The sequence below is a fragment of the Hirundo rustica genome, chromosome 12 (genome assembly GCF_015227805.2).
Source record: "Hirundo rustica isolate bHirRus1 chromosome 12, bHirRus1.pri.v3, whole genome shotgun sequence".
NCBI classification, from domain to species: Eukaryota; Metazoa; Chordata; class Aves; order Passeriformes; family Hirundinidae; genus Hirundo; species Hirundo rustica.
In genome coordinates this window covers 8,902,855-8,923,382 of record NC_053461.1, presented here as the reverse complement: position 1 = coordinate 8,923,382, position 20,528 = coordinate 8,902,855, and the positions used below count along the sequence as shown (strand labels likewise).

Sequence of the window (20,528 nt, the reverse complement as noted above, 5' to 3'; positions counted from 1 at the left end):
AACGCCGATCCCGCCCCGAGGCAGCCAGGAAGAGACACAACAGTTTTATTGGAACATAATTGCAACAGCGGGAGGAGGACAGGGAGTGGCGGCTACGACGCTCCGGTGAGGGGACAGAGCGCGGCGTAGGCAGAGATTAAAAACATGGTCATTTTATAGACAAAGGCCCAAGTAGAGCTGTACGGCAGAGAACACAAAAGCTGCTGTAGTGACCGTGATCCTTATTCTGCTGGCCAGTGGGGGCTCAGAGTCAGGACAGTCCTGGAAAGGGGGGTTTATCCGACAGAGGCCATAATCACATCCACAGGGAGCTCCTCTGCGCTGCGGGCCGTGACCTGCATAGTCACCGTGTCAGTGAGAACAAGACGAGACCGCACCAGGAGGTCATGGCCACCCCGGAACACACCTGGAGAGGAGAGGAAGGGTGAGCATGTTGCAGGCTGCTCTCCCCTGCAAGTCTGAAGATGAGCACTACTGTTTGGCACAGGCAGGTTTCTCACTGGCAGTCTGGCAAATCCTAGTACTGGGCCAGGAGAGACCCTAAAGCAGCTCAGTTCCCATTCATAATAACACACCTAGGACTCCTGCTACTGTAAAACCCATGAAACCAAAGTATAAAATAAACTCCAGGTGAGAAGAGATCCAGGCATGTCTAAGAGCCCCAGTATTCATCCTTCTGCTGGGTAAGGCTGCTGTCTTTTCCACACCAGGTCACTCCAAAGCAGCATGCCAAAGATCATGAAGACAGCAAATTCCACCCAGCTGAGCCTGGGGCTGATCCCAGCATCCCCTCCATCACAGCACTCTTCCTGATCCCAAGATCAGTTGCTCTGTGCAGCAGAGACAGAAATCATGGCAGGAGCAAACCACAAAATACAACCCAGAGTGCAGTGGGCTCCATCAGAAACTCCTGCCCTGATTTTCAACAGGCAGCTCTATGCAACCTCTCACAGCTGCTCCTCAAGCAGAATCTCATCCCACAGCTCACCTGCCAGGTACAGTGTGTGAGAGTTCTTGTTATCTGGCACTTTATCTGACCGCTCACAGGGCTGCATCCCCAGGAACTTCACAATATTGTTCACTGCTTCTGTTAGAAAAAATATATAAAATGGGCTCTGTGTCACAGATACTGTAACGGGCATATAAAGAGCACCTAAAAGTGACTCAAGCTCTCCCTACATGTTAAACTTCACGTTCCTTGTCCTGAGGGACACACACCACTGGTCAGAACTGTGGTTTTGGAGCTACAAGGACTGCAAAGACAACACACAAAACCCCCCAGCATCATGGGAGAATTCTGTTATCTGATGTAGCAAATGTGCCACAGAAAGAAGAGGGGGAATAAGTCAGACAGGGGCAGAAGGAGAATGCAGCTGGCTGTACTTACTGCACAGCCCTGTCAGCCTGCTTGCTTCTCTGGACTTGCAAAGGATGGAGATGTCTTGCAGGAGACACAGGTCTTCAGGAGAAATATGAAAAGGCCTCAGGGATATTTCAAACCCCAAAGGGACTGTTCAAGGGAGCACAGAAATGGCTACAGGACAAGGACACCCTGTAAGGCATCAAAAGAACTTTCACAGTTTTATTTGTGAGTAAAATAGAAGGCCTCTTTAATACAGGATGGAAGAGAAGAGGGTTTACCCCACCAGCCTCTTCACCAACCTCATGTCTTCTGCTGTTTTAATTTTTTCTTATTAGTCTCAAGAAGAATGGTGGGAGTTCATAACTAAACTATGGTCTGTCTGCTTGGAAGGGTCTAGTAGAAGAGCAAAGCAAGATATTCTCTTGCCTCCACAACCCAGCCTCGTCTCCACTGGTCACAAAACATTCACAAATTTTTTTGAAATCTGAACTAATTTATTATCACATTAACTGCAGCTCCCTATTCAACATCTGTAGTGTAAAGCTGGTGAAGAGTTTTGCCCCGTTAGCCTTTCTGTGACAGATCTAAAGTGAGACAGACTGGGCCTGTGGACTCTGCCTGCTAGAGGGAAAATAAGAGTTCTGTTGTGCTCACACATCCTTTCTTACCTTCAAGGGTTTTAATAGCAGATAAAGTAAAAGTTTCTTCCTTTTCAAACTCATCACCCACTTCATCCCAGGCTGCTCCAAAGTTTGGCTTCAGAACTCGCTGGATGTGATCAGCCACTGTGACCTCCAGGTCTTCAAGCTGGTGGCAGAAGAGGTTCAAGTGGAACATGGTTGTTCTTAACCCTGTTATCCTCAGAGTGAACTTTAGTCTGGATTCCCTGAGATCAGGTGAATGCAGGAGACTGCCTCCACTTCCACTTCTGGTTTGCTACTGAGCAACTTCTAGGCCTGAGAAAGGCACAGTGATGCCATTTCCAGGATTTACAAACCAGGTTCCTGCTCTGAGCACAGCTCTTAGCCTGACAGAGATCAAAGTACTGGACAAATGGCCAAAACAGAGTGAAAAACAAAAGCTTAGAAGTAGCTGCTTCATCATTTGCTTCCCTGAAATGCATGTAAGTTTGTGTTTTGCCTTTCTGGCTTATCATTCTGTAGGCTGGTAAAGTGAGACACTCTCAGATGTGTGCGATCACCTAACACTGGCACCAGAGTAGAGTAGCTGAGCAGCTGCTTTGACTACACTTGTGCAAGGCAGAACCAGGCTTGTCCCTCCAGAGTGTGTAATGAAGGGCTCTGCAGGACACCAGCCTGCATTAATTCCAACAATTGCTGCAGAAAAGAATCTCCTCCTGATTCTAGTTGAAACACATGGAAGAGTTTGTTTAAGTATCACTCAATTCCCTTGGTGACTGGTAGGAAGCTGAAAGAAGTGTTAACCTTGTATGTTCCACTGTGAAAAACTCTCCCCACTCCTGGGAAGACAGTGACTCACTGCACAGCAGTGCCTCTAATCAGATTCACAGCAGTGACAGGCAACACACAGAAAACAGTCTCTAGAGCTAACCAGCCAAGCTGAGGCTGTGAACAACATCCCTTCCTCTCCAAAGAAAAGAGGTGCTTCTGCAGCACCTCTTTCAGCAGTGTCAGTGCTGGGGAGGGAAGAGCTCCACCTCCCCCAGATTAAGAAGGATGGCAATTTTCCTGTGCCAGGCAAGCCTCTAGACAATTAATCGTGTCACCACAGGAGCAACTTGTGGAGAACAAAAGATGTCCAATAGCCCTCTGGCTCCACAACCCTGAGTGTGCAATTGCTGGGGCCCACAGGGCACATTCAGCCAAACCTGGGGGATGCACCATGGCCTCCCAGAACATACACATCCTGCAGAGTCAGGTGTCTATCTACAGTGCAACAGGAGAATACTTCAAATGAGATGAAGCAAGCGCTGCAAACTCCCATCTGCATCAGACAGCAAGAGCTCCCTCTACAGGATGCTGCCCACCTCAGTGTTGGTGGTCACAACATTGCTTGCAGGGATCTGAGCTCAGATTGCAAAGCCCCACAAAATGACAGCAGTTTCTATAATCAAGGTACATGCCCAGCTTCTTACCACATACTCATCCTCATAACCTTCGTCATCCGTCTCACCCGTGTTGGGATCACAGTCCTTGACAGTGAACTTCATCATGCAGCTGAATGTGCAGGCCACTGGAGACAAGAAAGCAAAGGCAAAGCTCATATTACCACCATATCCACACTCCCCTGAGGTAGAACGGGGCTGGGAGGTTTGGGGCAGCCAGGCTCTCCCCATCATGGTCAGCAGCAGAGGCTTAGCCACTGACCTAGAGAGAGCTCTCCAACAGTTTCTGTCCCTCAAGGACAAGCTATTTATTTATAATATTAAGCAAACAGTGATAAAGACAGGCTTTCGATGGTTGTACAAGACCATAAGCCTCAGATCAAGTACTATTAATAATGAACCTCACATTGTGTTGGGAATACTAACTAAAGGTGTCCCTCCAGTACCTTGTGAAGAGGCGAGATCCACATACAGGGATCAGTTCATGTGCCTCTGAAATGAAAGCCCCTTGCACTGCAATGCTGCAGCTCATTAATACCACTCAGCTGGGAGAGGAAACGATGACTCATCCCTAGAAGATGGGTACTGCTGAGTGAACAGCAGGAACACGACAGGAGAGCAGTTCCAGTGCACAAACCAGGGAGACCAAAGCACGGGTAAAGCTTGATGCATGTTCTGGATAGCAGCAAACAGGGAGGGAAATGTTCAATTCCAAGAGACATCCCATAAATTCTAGCAGTTTGTCTGAAATACCTCTTTGCTACTCAGAGCATCTGGGCACTCTCAGAACTTTACAAGGGTTTCCATGTCTAACACAAAGAAAGGCTGAAGGACATGCCAGGGTGCACAAAAGACAACTCATCTGCTAGCTCTCACAGCCCGGCTTGGCAGTATTACAGCACATGGGAACCAGCAGAGGAGAAGAAAGGCTTAACAGCCTTCAAAACAGCAAAGACAAGTCATGCTCAGCATCACTCAGGGCTGCACCCACACACAGGCTATAAATATCTCACTGGGATGTAAGGTAGAATGTGTGGGGAAAAGCCATACAGGAAAAAAGAGTGCAGACTATTTACCTGCTGTCGGATCCTCTTCTGACAGTGCCACCAGTGTGTAGCAGGTACCTGGCTGGTTGTACACCAGAGTTTTGGCAGGTACATAGCCAATGACCTCATACCCCTCTGTTGGCTCCATCTGCACTGTGACATTCTCCAGGATCTGATCATTCAGGGTGTTCGTGCAGTCAAACTAAACATGAAAGGGGAAAGCAGCAACAGCTTGAAGCTGCTCCCTACTCGTTGAAGAGCAGACTTAGCTCAGGCACAGTGGGAGCCTGGTGTCAGCCTGTGAACCTCCAGCTCTGTGTTTCCATGGTACACTTCACTATCAGCTGGCTCATTACAGAGCAACTTGACTGAAGAGTGGTCATTTAAATGCTTTAGGGGAGAAACTAAAACCCTGCTGGGGAGTCCAGTGCTCCAGCAAACTTTTTTTTTTAAGGAAACAAGACTTAAAATGAACCAGCACACACCAATCCAAGGCCTGCCCTCTGCAATTCAGACAGGATCACAAACTGAGTGAGGGCAGGGATGTGTCAGATTTTGTCTGTTTCAGTCTCACCAGTTAGTATGGAACTTTTTCCTCCAATTTCCGGTCATTCTTGGGTTAATTCTTTGCTCTATGGAAATGCAAGTACTGTGTTGCCTGCATCATCCCACTTGAAGCTACAGGGACACAGTACCTTCTCAGCAGATGGAAAAATGATCCTCTGCATGGCTCTAACAAGGTACAGCTTGAGCAAGTTTCAGCAAGCTTAATGTTTTCAGCAAGTCTAAACTTGCTGATTAGACTCCATTCCAGCTGCAGCTCATACAATTGCATCAGGTGGATTGACAACAGACAAAGCTCAACCCCCTGTGAGGGCTGTGTAAGCAGTTTTGAGCTTTGAGAAAGGAGCTGGCTAAGGAAAAAACACTGCTGCCTCACTAGCTAGCAAAGGACTCACTGTGCCTCGGACTCCCTGAAGCCTGGGCAAGGGGTACTGGCACATCAGTCCTAGCATTTCACATGTAGCAGCAGGGTGGTACAGCCAAATCTAGGATGTACAGAAGAAAGCACCTGTACTACAGGCTAAAACAAAACATAGCAGATGAAGAGCTCTTTTCTACTGGATCCCTTTCTTGGGTACCCTTTTCAGCTTCTCAGATGCAGTAAGCTTCACTCTTTCATGCCCAAACCATGTGCTTGGGGACTCCGAAGAAAGAACAAAGACGCCCTTACCAACTCCTCAGTGAGAACAGTCCCACCTAGTACTTGTTGGATTTGACTGTACCTGCAAGCATTGCTCAGACACACTCCACCACCTTTATTAATTTTCTTTGGGGTTCTGCTACCAAGGATAAGAAACTAAGGACTAGTCATTGCAGTGTCATGTTTTGAACACAGACTGTGTGTGCTACATCTCTGGAAGTGTTCAAGCCCAGGTTGGATGGAGTTCTGAGAAACCTGGTCTAGTGAAAGCTGTCCCTGTCTATGGCAGGGGGGTTGAAACTACATTATCTTTAAAGTCACTTCCAACTCAGGCCATTCTAAGATACTATGATATCCCTAAGACATGTCTTCACAATGAAGCTTTTAGCCAGTCTGGAGCTTATCCTCTAAGAGTCTTCAGCACCACAACCATCGCAGCTACCCACCTGCAAACACCATGTGGTTGACAAAGGTGTGCTTGGTGCAACGAACACATACTCTGTCTCCAGCTCTGTCAAGGCCACAGGCCTCTGGGGAAGACTTGAAGAGTGGGCCCAGCTCCCGAAACTCTGGGATGGCCCCCAGTTTGCTCTGAAATAGACAATACAAACTTACTGCCCTCCTCAGACACAAGGAGGTGTTAGCAGTTTCAACCAAACCCCTTTCGGCTGCAGAAGCTGCTACAGCAAGGAAACTATCCATCAAATACTAATAAATATTCCCTAGAGACTTTTAAAATGAAAAGAGTCATTCTTTGCTTACATCTACTGCAAGACAGAAAAAAGGAGGACTGCAGGCACCCCCACCCTGCAGGAGTAAACAGCTGACCTTAAATTGGGAGCCCATGTCATTCCCTGCAAGGTGAGAAGCTAGAGGGGCTAAGGCAGGCTCAGCAAGAGGTGGCTAGAGTTCTCAGACATGGACTGAGGAGAGGCTTTGCACCAATTTACCTTGGAATATTTCTTGCCGTGTTGCTGCCATTTTCTCTGGCTGTTTCACTACAGCAACAGAGGCATTTTCTGCAAATGAAAAAGAAAATAACAACAACAACAACAACAAAAAAACCAACCCAAAAGATTTGAAGGCAAAGGATAAGAAATGATGAAATGACTAAATCAGAAAACAGATCATTGTCTGGAGAAAGATTTGATTAAGGAAAGCAAGGGAGCTCATTTCTCATTTGATATAGACTAGACATCTAAATTTGGCTTCCTAAGCAGCTTCAGAACTGCAGCAGCTCCAGTGAGGATTGTCAACTACTACTATTATTAGCAGTTGGGACTAAACTGAAACACTAATGTGGGAGCAACCAGATTTGCAGGCCTTGGTCTTTCCAGGAGATGCAATCCCACAGAATTCAGATAGGATTGAGCTCAGCAATTCCCAGCAGGCCCAGTGCAGGGAATCACTAGCATTCAGGGGACCTGATTCCTCACCTGCTCTTTGCTCGATGATAGGAGCTGTTGCCAAAGGAACAGATTTCAAGTCAAAGGGTTTCTCAGAGGGCTCCAGGGTGTACTGATGCAGAGCCCTCTCCAGGCCAGGGATGGACACCGTTAACCCTGGGGACAGAAGGGACAGGTCACTGAAACCACAACAATGCCAGGTGTTTAGTTTAAGTCTTGTTAAACCAGGAAAGAGACTTGTTTTAAGGCCTTCCTGCAGTACCATTCAGGATGTAGCCAGCATTGAGGGCCTTCTGCTTCTGCTCCAGAACATTCAGGTAGAAGGTGGCTCTGTCTCTCACTTCATTGTCATCATCCATCACACACCTGAGAGGAAAGTAGAAAACTTTCTTCAAAATTCACATGACTAAGACACATCACAGGGCCAGAATAAAACATGCCATAGGGGAGATCCAGCAATTTCCTAGTAATTGTATTAGAAAAGCAGTAATCTGCCACACATGGCTTCTGTCCACTTTGTGGTGCTGAATGCAGTAGTGATCCTATCACAGGATCACAGGTACCCCCTGCACCTTCTAGACCCACAGGTAGGAGAGACTACACAAGCTCTCAAGCAAATGGTTTTTCACCCAGGATGTTGAAAAATTCTGCGGCACAACTGACCTTCTCAGTAACACCAAGATACTGGGTAACATCTCCTCATTCTGAGCTCCAAACTTGGCTAGGGCACTTACAGCACCTGTAGCAAAAGTCATGAAAACAGAATTAGAAAACAAAGGAATCAGCTGAAGTTTCCTCCATTTCTTGGCCTTGATCAAACGCCATGCTACACTAGAAAACTGTGTACACTAGTAAAACTGTGACTAGAAAGAAGCAGAGGTGAAGCGCCAGCAAACCTTCGTCTAGTTTCAGAACCAGTGCATATTCCTTCCCACTTCTCAGCCACAGGCCACCTCTTCCATCAATACTACTGCTGTACAAAACTATTTGCTCAGGCCTAGAGCAAATCACAGCTCTCAAAAGCAGAGGCATTCATACACTATGGTTCCCTGAAGATCTGTCCAAGGGCAGAGAGCTTTCCAGGTCTGTCATTTACCTGCCCGGACTTCTTCATGCTCCAGAACAACCCTGTTGTAGATGAAGCGAATATATTTGGAGGGGTTGTTGGTTTTGGGCCCTTCCTGCCCCAAGAGGTGGAGGATACGAGTGGCCAGCACAGTGAACTCGCAGTCCTCAATGAATTCACAGAGGTGAGACAGGCCTGTCTCTTTGCTCTCTGAGTTCTCCTCAATAATGCTGATGATGCAGTCCACAATGGCTCTCTTGTATTCAAAGCCGCCCTGGGGAGCAAAAGGGAACTGCTCAGCTGGAAATCTCAAAGTATTTTAGAGACTGAGCAAGCCAGACAGGAGAAACATTCTTTTGAAACGCCACTCACACTCAGCACTTTTTAGTGTGTTTGAAAGAAAGAAGGCAGTAATTCTGCCATCACTTTTGACCCTCTTTACACCCAGAAGGCCAGCTAATATTCAATCTCTCTTGCCAGCTCCCTTCAGAATGGTTGCACTGGAGAAAAAAACCCAAGTCCTAAGCCATGAGTAAAAGCATTCATCTGGCTGAAGGGTTTTTATCTCCATCAAAATCCTCTGCTGCTAGAATTAGTGCTTCAAAACAGCCATATGGGAGGAGAAAAACCCCAACCCTTTCCCCTTTAGCACTAGACATCTGAGGATGAATCACAAGAGCAATGTATGAAGGATAATATCTGCCACAGCAGGATGCAGAAAATAGCTCCATTAGTGTAGGATGATAGCCAGTCAATACCTCCCCAGGTACAGCCACAACCTGACATGCCAAGTAATGCTTGGTTATCTTCAGACACTATTTATTAATGTCCTCAATACACACCAGGAGATTAACCTGCACACTGCCCTCTGCCAATTACATACACAGTACCGGACATTTGGATCTTTCATTTGGAGCTACTTTGGATTAAAAAAGCTTTAAAACAGAATAATTTGAAGTACAAATCCACATTCAAAATTATACCATCCACCCACAGAAAATCTGGAAAAGGAGAATGGTCCATTTTTCACAGGAGCAAAGTGAGATGCTCTGGTTTGCTCCCAACTGAGAGGCTGTAATGGCAAGAAGTGATGTCAGAGCAAGCAGTGGTGCCAGCTGTGCTTCAGGCCTGTTTGCTCATTTAGAAACAGCCTCAGCAAACCTCTGCAAACCTGTATTTCTGCAATTTTTGTCTGACTGAATGCAGAGAATGGTTATAGGTACTCCAGATCCCTGCACTGCCACAGCACAGACACCAGAACAAAAATGGTCCCGTGTCATGAATAAATAGGTTGCTATTTAATCTTTGTGTACAAGACAAAACTTCTTGGAATTTGCTGTCAAAGTATAAAAGAAAGCTGGATCAAATGTGAAGCACACATAGACTGCCAACAGATCTGCTGTTACTTGCATTTGCTTTGAGAGTTAATACACCCCCAGAAAAAGAAATCACAGACTGAAAACCACATTAAAAATATGCCTGGCAGTATGCTTATAATTTGTCACAGCTGGGCATTTCTGCAGTTAGACTGCAAGCCTGTTAGAGGCTTTCACTGCACAGCCTTATCAGTAAAAGCTTGACACTCAGAGAGAGAATACTGTTCATGTATACACAAGCAAGGCAGACATAGTTGCCTGCAAACTTACCTCCTCCCGAAGCATAGCAAAAAGGAAGTTCATGAGGACAGCATGTTTGCGAGGGTACTTCTGACACAGAGTGTTGATGGCCTGCACCACTACCACCTACAGGAAAAGCAGGCAAGTAAAAAACAGTTCTGTTTCACCATGCAGAAAAAATAGCTCAATTGTATCAATTCTGTGCTGGCCTTCCTAGCCTGGAAATCATGGTTTTGTCTTTATTTATTCAACAAATGTAGTTGCAAGAGGTACAATCCAGGAGGTACAAGAATTGGAGGAGATACATCTTTATGCATTGGCCAGCCCCTAAAGAAAGCCCACAGCCACTGGAAAGAAGAACGAGATTTGATTCTCAGAAGGCATCTCCCCAGAAAAGAGCATGTGACTTTGGAGATGTAGGACTGAGGCAGTCAGCCTCAAATACTTTCTCTTCCCTGCAAATATTCTGCTGCTTCTGGAAGCAGCTCCATGCAGATTTAGAGCACACACACAAACGTGCACAAAGACCATGAGGCTTCTTCAGGAATCTGGGTGTCCCTCCTCCTCTCACTTCCTTACTTTGAACTCATCTGAAATTTCTGACATGAAAGAGGAGATCTGCTTCATGAGCCGGTCAATGCTGCTCTCACTGCCAGTTTTCAGCAGTGTGGTGATGGCCAGGGTGGCTATGCTGCGGTTGGAGTCTGTCACAAGGTTCTCCAGGTCCAGGTTACAGGCAGTCACAGCAGATGGGTGCTTCATGGCCACCTGCAGCAGTGAAGGAAGAATGAAAATCCTTCAACAGATGCAGAAGTCCCAGCTGGCAAAACCCAGCAAAACTCACTCCTTCCCACAGAAATAAGTGGTATAGACTGCATATGAGGGATATCACAGACAAACAGCTAATCTGGAGTTAAGGTAACAAGCTGTTGTTTCCTGCAGAAATTGCACCCCTTGCTGGAAGAGAAGCAGTAGTAATAAACAATCTTTTATTATTTTTAACTCTCTGATTTTCCTCTATATAGTGAGAAAATAAAGCTATGAACTCCCAACAAAAATTCACTCAGACTAGCTGTGCAAAACTGCTCCATGGGCACAGCAGTTACCAGACACTGCCATTCTCTCTTTTTCTTTCACAGAGTTTATATAAGGAGAGGGGAAAAGCTGGAGCAAAGACTACCACAGAAGCAGGCAAGAAGCATCATCAAGATTTGATCCCTGTTTTACAAGGAGCTCCCTCACCATGGGAAGTTCAGAAGGGAAAGCAGTAACACTAAGACCAGTGACATTCTAAGAGACCAGTGAAAATTATCAGTTTTTTTCTTTCTGTAGAGTGCTCTTTGAGATTTTATTCCAGACAGAAAGCAATGAAATGTAAGCCTGTAGCACAAGACAGAGGTTATTCACACAAACTCATCACATAATTTGACCGCCTCCTTCTTCTGAAGTCTGCACCTCCCTGCATGAGACACTATTGGAGCTCCCAAGAGACTGACTCCTACCTTGTTGAGGGTACGGACAGCTGCGTATCTTAGTGCTGCTTTTGAGGAGCTGCAGAACAGCTGCAGAACTGCAAGGTGGGAAAAACAACAAAGGCAGATGTTTAGGCACTCTATTATTGAGAAGCATTTCATACCTAAAGCAAGAGCTTCAGTGAAGAGACAGTTGCAAACATGATGTAGCTAGAAAAATGCTTAAGAAATAACTGTACCTTTAAGATTTTCCTCCCTTCTTCTTGTTCCCTTTGCCTTTGTCACATCCATGCTGACAACTAATTCTTACCTACCTCGCTCTTCTTCCACAGTGCTGCTATCCTCTGCTCCTTGTGAAAGCCAAATTCATCACCTTGTCATCCTTCCTATTAAATTAATTTAAATTGCTGTTCTCCATTTTATGCCAGCCCTGCTCCTTTCCCAGAACTGACCCATGAAGCACCCCACACTTGAACACACCAGGAAATACCTTTACAAGAACAAAGCTACTATTCACACACACCACAGGCTCCCAGCAGTGGCATAAAGCAACACATGATAGAGCAGCATAACAAGCCTGACACTACACAAGGCCCTTGTTTCTTGGGGCAGGTGTCATCACTGGAGGCTCGTCATTCCCTCACCATGGCCATGGAGCACCACGCTTACCTGAGACAGCTGGAGCCAACTCCTTGGCAGTGCAGTTGGACAGGTTAACGATGGCAGATGCAGCTTCATACACCACCATCTCATGCTTGTTTCTTAGGCAGCTCTCAATGAAATCAAACAGAGGGCTATCACGGCTAAGAGACAAAAAACCCCCACAAGATTGAATTAAAGCAAAGGTACTAATAGAAATTAAGAATTCAGTAGCAGAAATGGCCAGGTCCCACTGCTCATGGAAAGGTAAAAGCAGCCATAAACCCACTTTGTCCCCAGATTTTGCAGTGGTAATTATACTGTACTTCCATCATGCTTGAAAGTCACGCTCCCTTCTGAGATGACACCCTCTGCCTTACAGGCTAAAGGGAATCTCTCTCAACTCTGACACAGTAAGAAATGACTGTACACACAACTCTTATCCACCAGGAAGCCACACTGCATACATGCTGGATAAACAATTACAGAAGACATAGAAAATGAAGTAGAACAAAGAACAACTATGCAAAACAGTCCAGAGAAAAAAGATAGTAGTTGATGTGCAAGCAAGATGACAGATGTCATCTCAAAACAACCATGAAGACATCCTGTATTTTCTCTGCTTTTATCCAACAATAAGAGGGTAGAAGCTGCATGCTGCTCTTCAAAGACAGAAATAATGAGATAGCAAGTCAGCCTGCAAGAGGAGATGGAAGCAGGACCAGGAAATGCTTTCAGCAGGGCAAAGGAGCCCGCTCACCTGCCAGCCTCCTCTTCCAGCAGCTTGCTGGCTATTCGGATCATCATGCAATGGGCAAATGGGGACTTGAGGCCATGGTGTGTGAATTTGCTGAGCATCTTGTTGACTGCCAGTCGGTCGTTCTTCCGCACATGGTACAGGAGGCCCAGAGCATGATACTGTGCAGAGAAAGAGACTGTCACAAACCCACAGTGGGTTCTTTTCCCTTTTGTCACGCAGAGGTGCCTGGCTGAGCTCCAGCAATTTGCTCCATCCCCAGCTGCTACTGGCTATTCCCCTGGAGGAGGTGGGTGTCCTACCTGCACCATGATATTGTCACTGGAAGCTGCCTCCTGAGCCTCATTCACCCAGCGCTTTACTAGATCATAACTGGTCTTCAGCAAGTGCTGGAAGGAGATGAAACCACAAAAAGCCATGAGATAAGGATGGAGGAAGCTTTGGGAATTTCAGCTTATATTAAGAAGCAACGAGCCTTCCCCATGAGTGTGCTGGCAGCAGCAACTTATAGAAGAACAAGGGATCATCATGCAGAGACCTGGCTATGACAGCTGCAGCCTCAGGCGGTTGATGATCTCTAGCAGAGTCAGCGCTAGTCCCTCAGTTCACAAAGACAGGAATAGCAACAAAGTCCTGAAACTCCCAAGATGTCCAGTCCCACCACAGATGTCTGCTTCCCTGCTTGACTGTCCCTCAGGCCTGTGCTGCAGGGAGTACATACCAAGGAAGACACAAGAGCAGAGCTGGACACACTTGGCACTTTGTCAACAATCGCTTGCTTCATATAGCGCTCAATGGCCTGCAACATGGTACTCTGCAGGGAGAGGGAAACAATAGCTGATATAGGAAAGCTGTTTGGAGAGTGAAAGGGGATGCAAAGGCATGAAAAGCAGAGTAGAAAGTGGGGTGGGGAAAGTAGGAAAGAGTGAAGGGCATAGAGCTGCTCCATGGGAAAAGCAGCACTTACATCAGTGATCTGACAGAGTGCTCTCACAGCAGGGCCTCGGTAATTGTCATCCTTCCCAGTCATGTCTTTGGTTAAGCTGGAAAAACAGGAAGCTCTCAACTCCTGAGCCAGCGGCTCTCAAGTGCACACACACTGCACACAGAGCAGCAGGCAGCCAGCATCATGGCTGAACACCAAGCAGGCAGCTGCCGGTCTCAGGCAAATCCCAGTGGGGTGGGAAGGCAGGAAGAAAAGATCAGTACTCAGGTCCCAAGCCCATCAACAAATTGCATGGGCTCCTGTTCACCAAGTGAGGCTGCAGCACATATACACCTGAGGCATCTGTCCTTCCTACACTCGTTCCTGCCCTTTTCCTAGGCTCCTGGTCAGTGTGAGACCATCTGTGAAGGGCCGGGAGTTCATCATATTGCAGGACTTGAGACTGGCTTCCACCTCAGCCCTTTACACACCCTGTACTGTCAGGCTACTGACTCCCCATTTCACTGGGATGATCAGCAGGTCAGGAATGACTCAGAGAGGGAACTTTGTTCCCTAGTGAAGTCGTATTCTGTGCTGCTACTGGAGAAGTAAATCCTACCTGTTGAAAGCCTTGAAATTTATGCCAGAATTCTTCAAAATACTTCAAGGTATTCAGACATGAGTTTAATGAAAAAGCCTTTGCAAAAGGGGAAAAAAACAGCAGTGCTACATATCATGTAACCAAGAGACACTCCAAACATCCATGGGTATGGGATATGGGGACACAGCACATTGTGCATACATCACTATGAGTTCAATGTGTGTATTTTAATGGTCTTTTCTAAAGGAAAACTTTTTCCTCACCAAGGGCATTCCCTGTCATCACCCTGCTTAGGGACTATAATTATCTTCAAGAAGCTGGACAGACACTACTGAAGGGCATGTCAATATTACAGCAAGAAAAGTGAAATAACTAACCTGCTAGTAACAATGATCACATCTTCTGCAATAGAAGACATCTCTTTGATAGTGAGGTAACACATCCTGCGAAGAGTTGGCTGGCAAGGAAATAAGCAACATCAGCTGAGATGATCCCAGATAGGAAGGGATCTCAGTTTTCCTTACTTACATAATTTTATCTTGAAGATCACAAAAACATGATACCTTTAGAGTGCCTCACTCCCTTAGTGAAAAAAGATGTACAAAATCCATACTGATTATCAAAACACCTTGTCCTCTTCTAAATCCCTCAGTCTTAGGGTGAGGCCATAGAGATACCAGATTTAGCTGTATCTACAGTTTCATCTTCCACTTGTCCTTCACATGAACAAGGAGAAAGCCTTGAAACGATTTCCTGGTTTGTTGGTTGAAAGCCTTGTGTTGCTTCAAAAGCAAGAAAGCAAACAATTTATATTCCTGAGTCAGGGGATTTCTACACTGGTCTCATGATTTTAATACCTTGCAGTTTGGGGGACAAATAATGACAGCGCTATTGCTGTGGGTAGGCACTAACTCCCAGGCTCCTCGAAACACACAACTGTTGACTCTCAGCAGGATAATTTAATGCTGGGCATAAAGCACAGTAAAATCCACCTACCTATCACAATCTCATGAGTTAAATGGAGATTTAGAGAGAGGAATCTCTGCCTCAAGAGAAGTGCATACTTCAGTTAAGCCGCTACAAGATCTGGGAAGGGCTAGTAAGCTGATCACCATTTCTAAACTTTCACCCTACCCTTTGCATTCAGATCAGGTAGCTTCAGATGGGGCAGAAAAGCTGATTGTATAAAAATGTGTATCTCAAGGGACAACTTGTCCCACCAGGCAAAAACAAAAGGCAGACTTACATCATTGGACTGAAACAGCTTGGTCATAGCAAAGAAGGATTCAGTAGCTTCCATGACACCCAGGTGCTCCCCCTAGTCATTCAGAAAGAAGAAAGGAAATCCCAGTTATTACAACCCGCTTTGGGCCTGATGCACATGTCTGTATAGATGTATATTTTCTCTCTCTTACCTGATTTATGAGATACAGGACCTTGGTGAGGATATGAGCACATTTTCGTGGGTTTATGGGAGTCTCATTAAACACTCGAGCCTGGAAACAAAGCACAGACAAGGACTGACACTGACAACCCTTTGCAAACATTGTCCTGCCCGTCCCAACAACACATTGTGACAGAGGTATGGCAAAATACTTAATGACTTTGGATCAGATTTCCCTTTAATTCCTGTTAAACATGGACCCCTTTAAACAGCTGGTTTTGTAGCCCGGGATTATAAATCCAAGAGCAATAAAGATTTAAAGGCTAAATTCTCATTACACTTTCACCCACAAAGGTCTGCATTCTATGCTAGCTAAAACACCACTTTTCTGACAGACAAACTTGAGCACGCTGAAGATACAGCAGCCAATACCACTCCCAACCTCACAAGCAAACAGAGAACGCTGAAACAACAGGAACTGGGGATTGAGATGTTCACCTGCTCTTGAAAATAATGTAATTTCTTCCGAGAAAATTAATAAAATTATTTAATAACCACTCACACCCCTCTCATTAATTTTGTCATCCACAAGCGATTTGGGATATCCAAGGCCAATTTCCCAATCCCACTGGTTTGGGGTGAGCTTTCCTAGGTAATTTTATTCTTTATTATTATCTATAGTTCACAGTCCTTAATTTGTTACAAAGACCATTTCAACTTTCTCCCTTCATCTGTCCAATAATAAAATAAGAGCTGTTGCCCATTTCTTTCCAAGCAGGACTAAGAAACTCTCCTTTCCTTGCTGAAGTTCTCCAGTGACCTACTCAAGAGAGGGAGAGACTCTGTCCAGTGGGGTACATTGAGTAGAGGAGATGGTCTGAAGATTTACCTCTTGCAAGACTGCACTCTTCTCCAGGTGTTGGAACGGGTTGGAACTCCCACCTGCAAAACAAAGAGAGTAAAATTCTCTCCAAGGATAGTGCCATAGGAAAACAACTTTTTAACCATGCCCATACTATAAAAACAGTCTGAGTATTTTGTGATCGCAACATGCAAAGGAATCACATGGAGACAAAAGATTTGCAGGTCAGAGATGTTCCTCAGAGAGAGAGCCCAAGGCCGAGCCAAGGCCGAGAGCCCCTCTGCCTGTTTATTTCTTACTTTTTATACATTTGTGGGTCTGGTTGTAGATTGCCTTCTGGAGTTATCACCTCCCAGCTGAATGGCAGACCAACTGTCAGTTACAATTGTTTTCAGGTTAGAAATATGCAAACAAAGGACAGGGAATGAAAAACAAAGGGTTTGTTTATGTTACATATGTGTTAGAAAAGCGAAAACTGCTCCTAATATTGTACAGAAGCTAAAGAGACTGACTCCATCTTATGAACAATCAGAAGGCTTTAAGAAAACTCAGAAAAAACAGGGTGACAGTATTCTGGGGTGATTTTTTCATGAACACCAAGCAATCAGAGCACCCTCTTTGAAATAATATTAATTGGATGTCTTCATGGCAGTCAGGGAAGACAGTGCAGACAGGACATTCTTCAATTCACCGTCCCCTCCAGAAGTAACTGACTGTGAGCTGAGGTAGACCAATCAGCTGTAAAATAACTGTGCTCCACGCCTGGGCTGTGAGCTTGCTGGCAGTTAGAGCATCAACAGGACAGGCCTAGAAACAAAAGCTTAGACAGAAAGAGGTATTGCTTGCCAGAGTGGTGGGTCAGGAGTGTTTTATCCCTCCCATATAAACCAGTCAAGAATCCACTAGTAAAGTATTTTTGGTTCTAACACTAATTAATGGAACAAGACAGAAGACTAGATAGGCTGGATACAAAGTAACTTTCATTGTTCCACTTAACAAAGTAAATTATACTAAATAATTAAAACCCCCAGCAATTAAAGATGAAATAATCAGAGGGAAAAGCATTCTCATTCTGCATGGTCTCTATTAGATTGCCTCCCAAGCATTTGTGAAATGTAGCTTTTCAAAAGCTGCTAGTTATCTATCTATATATCTATCCATCCAAACATACTAGATAAGCAGTTTTTAATTAGAACCTATGTTCAGCCTAGTCATGGGACAAAATGCAGCCTTTTTCAGGGTTGTTCCAGTGTTTCTTCCAAAGCCTGGTCCACTAGGGAGAACACCTCCTGGGCCAAAATCTGACCTCACCCAAGCTTGAAGCATCCTAGGCTGGTGCCCAAGAGCCCCTTCTAGAGTAAGCCTTACATACAAAAGCAAACACATCTGTATTCTGTCTCCTTCCTGGTTCATAAAATGTCTTCCTTGGCTCAGGAGAAGTTTGCAAAGGTAGCAGGTAGCTGAAAAGAACACTTATGTGAGGTCGAAGAGGTAGAACAAAACAAGGGGAAAGAGCAAAAATGTCTCTAGTATGAGTATGAACCAGTTCTAGTATAAGTATGCAAATGTGTTCCAAAAAACCTACCCAGTAGCCCACCATTTCCATAGTCCAACATGTCTACAATCCTTAAATAAGGCATGAACAACACAGCATCTTCTCCTTATCTTTCACAGTGATAAGGATCTTGAAATACATTGTACATGAGGTCTCAGTCCTCACAGCACCCTGCATCAGTTTTCTTCCATAGAGAGGGAGAAAGATGCAGGTAGAGCAGAGGTTGTGCGTTCATAATGTTCCTAATATTGCATAACCAATAACAAATTATTCTGATTTGTAGAGAAACATAATTTTGTGGCTAAAACAGCATGTCAAAGGGAGCAGGAGAAGGTCATCCAAGGCTAGCTAAACCATTCATGGAAAGCAAAGACACAGAAGCCAGTTAACTGGATACTTGCATCTCCTGCCAGCCCTAGCCATAGGTAATGTCAGTACCTTGATGGGTGTGGCAGGTACAAATGAAAAACAGCCTCCAAAATGAAAGCCAAGAGCAATTCCCCTCTAACAGCTGCCTCACTAACTTCTCTGCTTATCAAGACATCACTGGAGGCATTGGAAAAGAGAAACAAGGGCAAAGTGTTTAATGCACATTAAGATAAAAAGCAAGCAGAGTCACACAGAATGATCACCAAGATGTAAGCTGTATCAATTTGCTTCAGGACACATTGATTTGTTATGCAGACCAAGCTATGTAGAAAGCTTCATAGGAAGATGAAAAAGATACCACAAAGCTAAACCATAAAAGGAAATACTGTCTTATGATGCATCGCTTCCACCTAAATTACAAACTACATAAAATATCAACCTCTTCCTTACTAACTGGCCTAAAGTTTTGAAAAGTCAGGCAATCACTTCATGTTTCTGTGACGCTCTCAGATTTTCTGATCCTTTGAAAGTAGCAGGGATTGTGGGGCCAGAAACTATGAATTGGATTCTACCTGGCTATAGCACCTGATTCAAGAGCTGGGGAACTGTGAACAGGGCTAATATAGTCAATATTTAGCCTCAGGCTCTGCACCTGGTGATGTGGCAGGTAACCTCGGTGTGCTGCGCCGATGCAACCAGTTTAGCCTCTGGCTGCAGCTTTGGGAAGGAGGTAGCAGACTGCTCTAGTGCTCCCACAGTCCCTCTATAGTGCTTCCATAGTGCTCCCACAGTGCTTCCCACTGCCTTCTGTGCACACCAGCAAGCCCCCTCTGCCAAGCTAGCACTGAGCCTCTCCACCCAGCTCCCTTGGGGGTACCCTCCTCATTTCCACAGGAGGGGGGATGTTCCCTCTCAGCTCTCTCCGTAGCCACGAAGGGGTCCCCCCCTCACCAATCCCCTCGGTATCCACTTAAGGGTCTCTACCCTCGAAGCGCCCCCGGCCTCCCCTCACCCGACTCTTCGTCCTTCTTGTCGAACTTCTTCAGCATGGTGTTACCGAGCAGCCCGTCGCTGCAGCCGTCCCGTGGCAGTGGCAGACCCAGCCTAGATCCCGGTTCCAATCCGGGTCTGAGTCCCGGTCCCGGTCCCAGCACCAACCCCGCCCCTTCCTGCCAGCCTGTCACTGCGGCCGACGCACTGCGCAGGCGCGGAGCCAACCCCGGACGTGTCCGGGGCGCGGCGCGGAGCCGTGACTGACAGGGAGGGGGCGGAGCAAATCGGCAATGGCGCGGTCTGATTGGTGGAGGGGCGGGGGCGGGACTGGCCGGGGGTCTGAGGTTGGAGTCTGCGCTGGAGAAACTCTGGGGCAGGGGCAGCCGTGGGGACACAGGGTCTGGAGAGGACTTTGGAACACTCGGTACACTGGGGCTGGGGAGAGCAAAGGGCCTGGGGCAGGAGACACTGGTACCAGGGGAAACACTGGTGATATGGGGTGGCACTGGGATCCCTGAGTTGTGCAGGGGAAGAGCCCTGGGGAGATAAGGGGACACTAGGGCCAGAGGGGGCTGAAGCATGGGGGCACACTGGGACTCGGGGAGGACAGATGAGACACTGGGGCAGGACATGGAAAGGAGGAGATCCTGGCACGCTCAGCATCCCAGGAACAATTAGGGGTGACAGGGGAGAACCTCCTTCGGAGGGCTTGACAGTTGTCACTCAGGCGGCCTGCCCTGGGGTGTCCCACTCGGATGCACCAGCACTGGCAGGTCTTCCTATGACCCCTGTCCCCCACTACTACTGGCACCCTGTCTCTACCCTGGACCACAAACTCCAGGCTCAGCCCCACAGCACACACCCACTAGGTGCAGGGGGGTATCTCAAGGGGCCAGGCACTACCTGGGCATCACCTGAGCCTCAGGTCAGGCAGGAATGTAAAAGGACCTTTTACCCACCTTCCCACCTCACCCCAACCCACCATCTGCTGGCACATTCCTTCCTGAAATCTGTCCCTCCCATGGAATGCATGGACACTCCAGTTGCTTCTGCCCCTTTCCCAAGGCCAGTGCCCGTTCCACAGTGAAAGGGCTCACTCACCCTGCAGCAGGTACTCTTCAAAGAGCATGGCCATGTCCCCCACCAGCTGCAGCGGCCCTCCTGCAGGCCTCCCCGGCCTCTGC

General features: G+C 46.5%; 1 protein-coding gene across 1 annotated transcript; it reads right to left on the bottom strand.

Moving 5' to 3' along the window:
• Window positions 1-33: 33 nt before the first annotated feature.
• COPG1 (COPI coat complex subunit gamma 1) lies at window positions 34-19,553 on the bottom strand. The gene is made up of 25 exons (XM_040076422.2): window positions 19,364-19,553; window positions 16,455-16,507; window positions 15,597-15,677; window positions 15,428-15,499; window positions 14,559-14,638; window positions 13,623-13,698; window positions 13,377-13,469; window positions 12,958-13,044; window positions 12,659-12,816; window positions 11,929-12,062; window positions 11,290-11,357; window positions 10,367-10,555; window positions 9,818-9,913; window positions 8,202-8,445; window positions 7,769-7,844; window positions 7,368-7,471; window positions 7,136-7,261; window positions 6,642-6,718; window positions 6,150-6,290; window positions 5,287-5,289; window positions 4,526-4,697; window positions 3,480-3,577; window positions 2,032-2,170; window positions 989-1,087; window positions 34-406 (listed from the first exon to the last, which is right to left on the bottom strand). Exons 1-25 carry the CDS (start codon window positions 19,398-19,400, stop codon window positions 276-278), a joined length of 2,634 nt encoding a protein of 877 aa, XP_039932356.1. The 5' UTR covers window positions 19,401-19,553; the 3' UTR covers window positions 34-275.
• Window positions 19,554-20,528: the final 975 nt, after the last annotated feature.